An 11375-nucleotide genomic window follows, 5' to 3' on the forward strand; every position below is an offset into this window, starting at 1 on the left:
ATTTTGTGGCCAAAATCTCGGCCATTAAAGCTTCACAGAAGCTAACCGTTGGCCACTCATGTGCGCGCGCGCGCACACACACACACATATATATAGCTATTATATAATACACCAACAAAAGGGAAATTACACTTTTAATCCCCATAATTCATCTTAATATCACTTGGCAATTCTTTTAATTGCAACCATGCCCTCAAACCTCAAATTAATTTGCATTTTAATACTGAAAATCAAAATTAATTACTTTAAGGTTACTCGATAATGAGGATTTCGCCTCAGTGTCCTCATCGGGCTATTGTTTCATCCTAAAACCATTGAAGGGTTACTCATTACGAAAAATCGAAACCCCTCTAGGGTTCCATTGATTTTTCGGGAGTCTCCCACAATGATTATGTTTTGTAGCCTAAATAGCAGCTACTTTTTAGCTGTACCGAAAACTGTTCCTGATCTGATTTCTTTCGATACCATAAATCCTATCTCGGAACACTCATCGAAAGCATATCATTTTTCTTAGACAATTTCACTCCAAGGCATTCCCTACAGTCGATTCGGTACTTATAATTACTATCAAACTCATTTTTCGGTATTCTAAACTCATCGAAATTACATGGCAACCTCATACGAACATGGGTTATTATAAGTGAGACCCAATTAGAAGCTTTAATACTAAATCTGTGGCTGGGGCTAACAGCCCCATCACTAAACAACGAGTATAGTGACGGGGCTATCAACCCCTGTCACTAAATTTGTGATGGGGCTGACAGCCCGTCACTAAATTTGTGACGGGGCTGATAACTCGTCACTAAATTTGTGACGGGGGTTGACTGCCCCGTCACTAAACAATGAATTTAGTGACGGGGCTGACAGTCCCGTCACTAAATCTTAAATTTGATCTAAAACTAAGCTTGTGCAGATCGTTTCTTGAAAGCTTCATCTTGTTCCCATTTCTGCGTCCAACTATTCCAAACATCATCTGGCACAAAGTTCGATTTTCCATTGGCATGCCACTTACGAATGTTGTCGATATATCGCTTAGCTGTTTTTTGTGCCCATTCTCTTCTCACTAATGCATCAATTGCAGGATCCCACTGAAAAATTTTCTGTAAAAAAAAATAAGATTAAATAGTTTAAACATTTCTACATTAATAATTAAAATATATATATTATTAATTTAAATTTAATACCGTGAATTTATCCCAATACAAGCCCTTTATCTCCGAAGGTACTTCTTTCCAAACATGACCTTCCTTATGAAGACGTTTCTTGAAGATTGTCGATATAATATGGGAGATGTTCATTGTACGACAAAAGATGCTCCTGCATACAAATAATAATAATTAGTATAAAAACTAACACATGTCATAATGTAAAAAAAAATAAAAAAAAATTATAAGTTACCCATCGCCATCTTACTCTATAATATGCAGTGATTCGGATGTAAAATGACTAGCAGTCGAGTGAGATGATGGATGTACTGGTGACTCTGTAGGAAGGGTCGATGCAGAAGCAACTGTAGGGGGAGCAACAGGAGATACTGATGGGAGGGAGGCCGGTGAAACATCCCCCAAAATATGCGGTGCTGTAGTAGATGAGGTGGAAGCAGCAGTGGACCTAGAAGAGTTAGGTCTAGAACCACTGCATCCTGCACGATATCGTCCTCTAACACCTGTCATACCTATAATAAATAAATCAATTAGCAAAATTAATATCATTAATAATTAAACATAAGTATTTAAGTCATAAAATTTATCTCTAATCACTATCATGTAAGTCTACATCTATGTCATTAGATTTTAAGTCGTCATCAGAATCTAATTGAAGAACTTGTTCATCATCTGATTCAGAATCATATTTAGAGTCTGATCACAAGACTTGCTCATCATACGATTCAGACTTATCTTCAGAATCAGATCTCAAAACTTGCTCATCATTCAACTTTGGGGCTTCGTGAAATTCTGATTCCATAACTGGCTCATCATTTAAATCAGCGTGGTCACCATCATTCATTGTCTCAGGGATTTGAACATCATCAACTGCAATATCGTGTAGTTCCACGTCATCCTCTTGGTAAGGCAGCACTTCACGTGGAAGGGTTGCCTCTTGATTATTAAAAGATTGTGGAACCTCTACTATGAACCTTGGTTTGACTTTTGTTACAATCAACCAATTGCTTTTGTTACGCCTCAAGCTTGGATATTCACAAAAATATACTTGAATCGCTTAAGAAGCTAATACAAATTGCTCGTTTGTATTCCATTTCTTCTTTTCATTGACCTCGACGATCTTATATGCATGATGAATCTTCACCCCCTCGTTCAAAGTTGGAATAAACTAATCGCCCTTGAACAATACAACTTTCATGAATGACGATACTAAAGGATACTCGAGCTCGACAATCTTTGTTATCCGACCATAATAGTCCTTCTCGGGATCATCGTAGTTGGATCCTTTAACGCACATACCACTATTCATAGTGCCTTTATTTGAACCATGGCTAATCGTGTGAAATTTAAATCCATTAACAAAGCAGCCGAAGGTACGTTGTAACAGTGTTAAAAGGTCCTTTTGCGAGATCCCTTATGTATGAATTAGTCACATTGTTCGTAGGATCGCGAGCCTATTAAATAAGACAGATATATAAGAAATAATTATATAAGAAATTGAGTGGAATTAATATTGTAATTAATCAACTCATATAGCTATTGAACCAAGAAAGGAATTCCTTATTTGTTAATTGTTCAATGATGTGGTCGCCAATGCCGAGATTACGTTGCCTTAGCTTAGCATCGTAAATTCTTGAAAAATTAAAAAGAAAAATGAAAATAACTACAATAGACTATTCAATTTAAATATAATTTAGAAATTAACAACAATTAATTAGCAAAATCTTACTGCAGATACGGTTCAACTTCTGGAAAATTCATCAAAATATATTTGTGTGCAACATCATATTCTTCACCGAATAACATTCTTGACTTTTTACATCCAAATGGTCGACAAGGATGCTTGAAAATTGATAACTTCCCCTCCTGGTCATCCTCTTCATTTACAACACCAGCATCGTTGCGCGACACTCGTGTATGCCATGTAACAACATGGTCCTCAAAATAATGAGAACATAACAATGATGCTTTTTCCACAACATATGAATTAGAAATAGAGCCTTCCACTCGAGCTTTATTTCTAATTGTTTTCTTCAACTTTCCAAGGTATCTATATAAAATGTGTATAGTAATTAGATAAGTGAACTAGAAAATGAATATGTTTCTTATAAAATAGAAAAAAAAAATTATCAATATAATAAATAGTACTTTTCAAACGGATACATCCATCGATATTGAACTGGACATGCTATCCTTCCTTCATAAGCTAAATGGACTGGAAGATGCTCCATAGAGTCAAAGAAATTTAGAGGGAATATGAGCTCCAACTTACACAAAGTGATAGGGATGTCGTTCTCTAATTTCATCATGTGCTCACTTTTAATAGTGGTCGATGTCAAATCTTTGAAGAAAAGACTCAACTCAGTTAATGCCTCCCATACTTTTTGCGGTAGTAATTCTCGAAATGCAACGGGCCCCAACCTTTGCATGAACACATGACAGTCGTGGCTTTTCATCCCAAACAACTTAAGCTTCTTTGTGTCAACACATCTAGCCATGTTCGACACATACTCATCAGGAAATTTCAGATTTTTTATCCACGCACACAAGACAGCTTTTTCTTTCTTGTTCAGAGTAAAAGTTGGTTGAGTAATGCGGCGACAATATTGATTCAACTCTTCTCTCGACTTCACTGTGTCCTTAGTTTTGCCCGGTACATTCATCACTGTATTGAACACATTTTCGAACACGTTTTTCTCTATATGCATAACATCCAAGTTGAGATTATGTGTTGATTCATACAAGTTAAACTCAATTTGAGTCAATTGCATGAATCAAAACATATTACTATATGCAACCGAAGAACAACATGAAATGCTACTGAATTTTTGTACCATGCATGAGTAAATTAATGCGTATTCGCTGGGCACACAACACGACACCAAATTTTCAAACTATCCAATTGGACAATTCAGTGATCTCCTCGCTCCATACGGGAATCTAAGGTTAAGTTCCAACAAATTTAATTAAATAACTAAAAAATATTTAATTAATTATATTTTTTATTTAATATAATTTTTGAAGAAAATTCGACAAAATCTCTCCTATAAATAGACTACATCCTGTAGGATACACATAATAAAATGTACATAATGAATAATCAAAAACAGAATTAGATACACACATACACATAATCAAATACACTAAACTAACACACATATCTATATACATAAACTAAACTAAATTAAATTAACACTAAATTAATTTACACTAAACTAAATTAACACACATATCTGTATACATAATCAAATAACACACATAATCAAATATAGATTAACACACGCGCACGTGTATATATCTGTATAATACACTAAATTAATAATTTTAAAATATCAAATGTACACAAAACATAAAACACTATAAAAAATACACAAAATAATAGGATACACATAATCAAATGTACATAATAAATAATCAAATACACAATTAGATGCACATATAAACATAATCAAATACACTAAATTAACACACATATCTGTATATATAAACTAAACTAAATTAAATTAAGACTAAATTAATTTACACTAAACTAACACTAAACTAAATTAAATTAACACTAAATGAATTTACATTGAACTAAATTAACACACTAAATTAACACACATATCTGTATACATAATCAAATAAACATAACCAAATATACATTAACACACGCGCGTGCGTGTATATCTATATCATACACTAAATTAATAATTTTAAAATATCAAATGTACACAAAACATAAAACACTATAAAAAATACACAAAATAATAGGATACACATAATCAAATGTACATAATGAATAATCAAATACACTAAATTAACACACATATCTGTATACATAAATTAAACTAAATTAAATTAACACCAAATACATAAATGAAGCAAATACACGTGTAAATCTCTCTCTCTCTCTCTATATATATATATATATAGAGAGAGAGAGAGAGAGAGGACCTTCTTGAAGTGGGCAGCGACAGCGTGGCGGGGGGCGACGGTGGTGCACAGTAGGGGCGGCGATGCAGGGACGCGGCAGGTGATGTAGAAGCGACGATGATGACGTGAGTGGGTTACGCGGTGGCCAGAGTGGGAGAGAGACAGAAAGAAGGGGGCGGGCGAGGGGCGCGCGGCGACGATGGGGTGGGTGGGTTGGCTGCGAGTGAGAGAGAGGAAGAGAGAGAGGCAATGTGGATGAGGGGCGTCGACGATGGGGTGGGTAGGTCGGTCGCGGTTGAGACAGAGAAAGAGAGAGGGAGAGAGAGATGTAGTGTGGGCGATGATGGTGGGTTGGCCGTGGGTGAAAGAGAGAAAGAGAGAGGGAGAGCGAGAGGCAGTGTGGGAAAGAGCGAAAGAGGGGGAGACAGTGAGCGAGGGCGAGGGCGAGGGCGAGGGCGAGATATGAGAGCGAGAGGTGAGAGGTGAGAGCGAGGGCGAGTGCGAGAGGTTAAGGGCGAATGTGAGAGATCGAACGAGAGAGAGGGAGAAGGGCTATGCAGAGAGGGCGATGCAGAGAAGGGAGAAGAGGGGAAAGAGGGAGAGGGGGCGGGGCAGAGTTTTACTAGGGAAAGGAAAGGGGGGAGGGAAAGAGGGGGGGTTTATGGGGGGAGTGAAAGAGGCGGGGCATTAATAAAATTTATTTATTAATAATTTATATAAAAATTTATGTAATATTAAAATTATTAAAATAATAATAATAATTATTTAATTAATAAAATTTATATTAATGTAAAATTATAATAATGAATAAAATTATTAAAATTATGATAATTATTAAATAATTTTATTAATAATTTATTATAATCATTTAAAATATCATAATAAAATAATTTAAATCATTGCATTTTAAATTAATATTAATTTAAAAAATACTTATATTATAAATCCAATAATTATAATAAATTAATTTGATATGTTATAAATACTATTTTAATAAAAAATATATAAAAGATAAAAAAAATTCAAAAATGTTGTAACAATATTCTTAATATATTTTGGATGTTGAGTAGTCTTTAATTTTTTTTACAAATTTTTTTCTGATTATTTTCTCTTTCATAAATAAAGAGTTTTTCTCATTATTAGGGGTACGTAAACGATCGGTTCAATTATCAAATTAATCAAAAATTAATAAATTGAATTGAGAAATTAAACTAAATTGACTTGACCGATTAAACCCAATAAACTAAATTAACTAACAATAGAAAAAAACTAAATATAGACTACATAAACTAAACAGATTCAATAAACCGAACAAACACATAAAAATTTTAATTAAAATTGAATTAACCGATAAACCAAATAAGCTAAAAAATCGAACAAGCTGAAAAATTGTGTGATAGGCCAAAAACGATGTCATTTTATTACCATAAAAACATCATTGTCTTAAAATCCAATCGATTCGTTTATTTTTAACTAAAAAATATAATCGAAAACAAAAAACTAATTTTTTTTAAAAACATTAATTGAATAGAAGCAAATTTAAAAAAATTGATAATTTTTATTAATTTGATTCAATTAATTCGATTATACCAAATTTTAATTAATTTGATTCAATAAAGTAGTAAAAACCAAAAATAAAATTAGAAATTAAAAAATAATACATTTTAAAAACTAACGATATATTGTCATACAAACAAAGAGGTTATATCGAATTTTAATTAATTTGATTCAATAAAGTAGTAAAGAACAAAAATAAAATTAAAAATTTAAAAAATTATAAATATTTAAAACTAACGATATACTGTCATACAAACAAAGAGGTCAAACTATGATCAACAAAACAACCAAGATATAATATTTAATAACATAAGATAATTTGCTGTGACACCAACTAATGGTGCGAGGAAAAAGATAATGGTGATGACGACAAGTGATCGATAGTTGGTTGTTGATAAATAATAGTTAGTGGTTGACAAATACTACCAAATAAGAGAGAGAGATATGGATTATAATTTTTAAATTTATATAAAAATATATTTATTTTTTTCTTGTTCAACGTTAATGTTTTATACAAAACACTTAAATTTCAAAAATAAAAATTAACCCCCTATAATTTTTTTATAGTATAACTATTAAGGGAGAAAACCATTATTCAATATCTTAATTCGAAAACTATTTCGGATTTATCTTTATACTCACTTATCCTGCTCATTTTAATAAGCGCTACATAAATATATTAAATAAATATTTTATTAAATATTTTATTTTTTATTATTTATTGTGAATGACTTAATTATACATTTAATTGTTTCATTTTTATATAATTCTCCTAATTATAGAGAATAAGACATTGATAAGATAGCTCATAAACTCTTTCTATATAATGTAATCTCTCGATATTGTTTTATTTTTATTTTTATGCACATGAAATATATTAATTAATGTATTTAGAATTTAGTAATATTATGATTTTTAAATTTAATATATTTATCTAAATTTATATTTTTTTAATTAAATATACATTAATATATTAAATTTCTTATAGACTTTAATATTTATATATTTAAATATTTATAAGTTAATTAAATAAATAAATAAAAATTAAGTTTAGCAACGGATTGAAAGTTCTGTCTCTATATCAGCGATGAACTTGGACAATCCATCTCTAAATTTATTTATTTATTTTTTGTTATTTGATTCCATATTAAATTTTAATTTTTTATTTTTAAAATTTGCGACTGAAAATACTTTCCGTCTCTATATTTGAAAAGTAAAAAAATTACAATTAAAATTTAATTTTTTAACAATAGAAATAGTTTTACGTCGCTAAAAGTAGTGATAGAATATTAACTTTGTCGTAAAATTTAATTTATTATTTTTTTTAATTTAAACTAATATATTTTTTTTTATTTTAAACTTTAGGGATGGAATTTATTTTCGTCTCTAATATTTGCGATGGAAGATAAATTCCGTCGCTAAAATTAACGATAGAAAATAAATTTCATCTTTATCTAAAAATGTATTTTTTATTTTTTATTATTAAAACTATTATTAAAATAAATTCCTGCCTCTTGAATTTATTTATTTTTAATATTTTAATTATATAAAAAATAATATAACTTATAAAAATAATATTAATAATTATTTAATTGATAAAAATAATGTATTTTAAATAAAATTTTATTATTAAATAATTTAAATAAAATCTTACTGTAATTATCTAAAATGTGATAATAAAATAATTTAAATTATTGTATTTTAAATTAATATTTATTTAAAAATTAATTTGATATATTGAATTATTTATTAATAGTTTTTTATATTAAAAAAATAATTTTTCTATAAATAAAAATTATCTTAAACGAAATCTACAAAACATTTATAAATTTTTAGGGTAATTTTCGAGTTTTATAAAAAAATTTAAAAAATAAAAATTAAAAACATTCACCGAACTTAGGATTCTCAATTATAGAATAGAACAATACTAATGGTAGAACCCATCTGATCAACAAAGTTGGTTTCAGATTATTGAATTTCATCTATAATTCAGAGACAAAATTAGAGAGGACAAATGATAAAGAGATATATTTATTTTTTTCTTGATCAACATTAATGTTTTATATATAACACTTATATATAATATTGACACAATGTCGTCCATATATTGGCCCTGTTTGCTACAGCTTAATTAAATAAATTATAGCTTATAACTTATTAGATTATAATTTTTAAAATTTAAAATAAGTTGTGAACTTATTTGTTGTAATTTTTCATAAAGATGTAGAAGATAGGGTACCCCAATTTTGAAAAAGCCAACTTCTATCTCTTCTAAAAGCTAGTAGAAGCTATAAGTTATAATTCTATAAGATAAAACAAACAATACATTACCATTTTTTTGAAGCTAGAAGTTAACAATTACAACTTTTAAGCTACAAAAAACAGGCGCATTATGGTTTTTAAACTTTTTAGCTTAGCAAAAAATTCTCATATTTATAAAAAGAAAGAGATTGACAAGATAACTCCTAGACTCCTTTCTATATAATGTAATCCCTCAATATTTTTTTATTTATATGATTTCTAAAATTTAAAATAAAGAAAATTTTAATAATATTATGATTTTTAAACTTTTTATTTATTTTTCAAATATAATGTTTGTTTACATTATGTACACAGTTAATAAATATTAAAAATAATTAATTATTATACATTTAATTGATATAGTTAGAATTTAGCAATATTATGATTTTTAATATTAATATATTTATTTAAATTTTATAAATTAATTTTTTAATATTCATCTCATGGTTAAATGTATATTTAAATATTCATTCCAAATTTAAATATTAATAAATTAATTAAATAAAATAAATAAAAATTAAAAATTAATGGTAGCGACGAAATATTCAATCCATGGCTAAATCAGCAACGGATTTGGATAACCCATCGCTAATTTTAATTTTTTTATTTCTTTTTAATTTTTTTAGAATTTTAAATTTAATTTTTTATTATTAAAATTTAGCGACGAAAATATATTTCAGTCGCTAAATGTTAATAATAAAAGAATTAAATTTAAAATTTTATTTTAATTATTTAAACTAATATTAAAATTAATTTTTTATTCTAAAATGTTGCGGCGGCATTTGTTTCTGTTGCTAATAATAGCGACAGAAATAAATTCCGTCGCTATATAAAAATTTAATTTTTATTTTTTTATTATTATTAAAATTTAACGATAGAAAATTATGTCCGTCGCTATTTTTAGCGACGGATTATTTTTTCCGTCGTTAAAAAGTTAGATTTTTTATTTTTTTTCGACGAAATTTGTTCCGTCGCTAAAATTCGTTTCTAATTCTAAAAAAAAAAAAAAAATTTCGTAGTCCATCGCAATTCCGTCGTTGAAAATCCGTCGCTAAATCCCGAATTTCTTGTAGTGCCACTTCATGTTTCACTCTCTCTTTCACCCTCTTTCTCTCCCTCTCACCACAGTCGCTCACCCCACCGTCGCTCCTCCTGCCAACGTCGATTGCACAAAAACAGCTAGTCACACCCGTCATCGTCGCTCAATCCAGTGTCACCTTCTCTAGTCGTACCCCAACCTTCAGTTTCACTCTCTCTCACCTTCTCAAGACCGTCGCCTACACAACCATAACCCCTGCCAACGCCGCTTGTAGCTTTGTCACCCTGACCTAGCCGGCCACAGAAACCTACCACAGCTAGCCTGGCGACTGCCAATGCCAATGCCTTTACGCTGCTCGCAGCTGGCGACTGTCAACCTTCACTTTCTTCTTCTTCAACTGCCCCAGCAACCCTTTCAAGTTGTTGTTGGCTGCGGAGCTTCTTGCTTTCACACTCCTTGGTTACTCACGTTAAGGCCCCACACGATCAAAGTTCTTTGACCCAAAATGGAATCAAATGACAATACAATAGGTATATGCGCGTGTAAATGCTATCTATTTCATCGGCAAAGTAAATATGAGCTTAGAGTGGAAAGCCCAGGAAAAAAGGCCCCCCACCACCCCCCCAAGACACGTAAAATTAAAGGCCTGTTTGTTAGACAATCCTCGCGATACACATTGGTTCCTAGTTGTTGTTTGTTGACTTTCTGCTCTTAGAAGGGGACCCAGAGTGGATTTTGCTCTAAAACTTCCTATTGAATTCCCCATCGTTTGTGTAACTATTTTTGACAATGTTTGTTGACAATGTTCAAGAAATTTTTAAGCATCGTGTATTGGTACAATGAATTTTTCTTGCGAATTCAAATTATGAAAATAACTATTTTATAAAAAATTATTGAAGGGAATATACATTATAACTCACATACAACATTCTCTCAATCTTTATAAAATGAAGAATCTTATACATTAAAGTTTTTTTTATTATTTTTAAGCATTTATACTATGCACCCTTATATTATGGTAAAAACTTTCATCTAAAATTTTTAGGGTATGGAAGACATAAGCCAATTGCTAAGGTTGAATAGCCAATAACCCCAATCATAGAGATTTTATATGGAAACTTGTCCTTCAAAAAAGTTTAATTCCTAGTTATATAATGGAAAGTTAATAAAATCTTTTGCAGTGAGACCAACCTGCTAAGAAACAATTTCCATACGAGCCAGTAACAAAGACCCAAGCATGAGCTGCCACCCCATCAAATATTCTTTCAAGTAAGGGTTAATTCTTTCAAATAAGTGTACATGAAATGGTAAATACGCTCCTTCTCACCCCGACCCTGATTGGAAAATTATTGGGAATTCTCTAAATTTGACTCAACTTTGGTTAAACAACTTTTAATCCT

General features: G+C 30.1%; 1 protein-coding gene across 1 annotated transcript; it reads right to left on the bottom strand.

Annotated features, from left to right (window-relative positions):
* Positions 1–899: 899 nt before the first annotated feature.
* On the bottom strand, positions 900–1673 carry LOC127794213 (uncharacterized). Its single transcript, XM_052325155.1, has 3 exons — positions 1414–1673; positions 1185–1317; positions 900–1100 (listed from the first exon to the last, which is right to left on the bottom strand). Exons 1-3 carry the CDS (start codon positions 1671–1673, stop codon positions 900–902), a joined length of 594 nt encoding a protein of 197 aa, XP_052181115.1.
* Positions 1674–11375: the final 9702 nt, after the last annotated feature.

Source organism: Diospyros lotus, chromosome 2, assembly GCF_014633365.1.
Source record: "Diospyros lotus cultivar Yz01 chromosome 2, ASM1463336v1, whole genome shotgun sequence".
Classification (NCBI taxonomy): Eukaryota; Viridiplantae; Streptophyta; class Magnoliopsida; order Ericales; family Ebenaceae; genus Diospyros; species Diospyros lotus.

Bases quoted from the DNA above. Each gene is read 5' to 3' on its own strand.
- LOC127794213 (XM_052325155.1), bottom strand. From the start codon at position 1,673: ATGACAGGTGTTAGAGGACGATATCGTGCAGGATGCAGTGGTTCTAGA. The intron at 1,318-1,413 runs GTAAGATGGCGA...ATTTGTATGCAG, and splicing joins GAATCACTGCATATTATAGA to GAGCATCTTTTGTCGTACAA. The intron at 1,101-1,184 runs GTATTAAATTTA...TTTTTTTTACAG, and splicing joins TGTATTGGGATAAATTCACG to AAAATTTTTCAGTGGGATCC.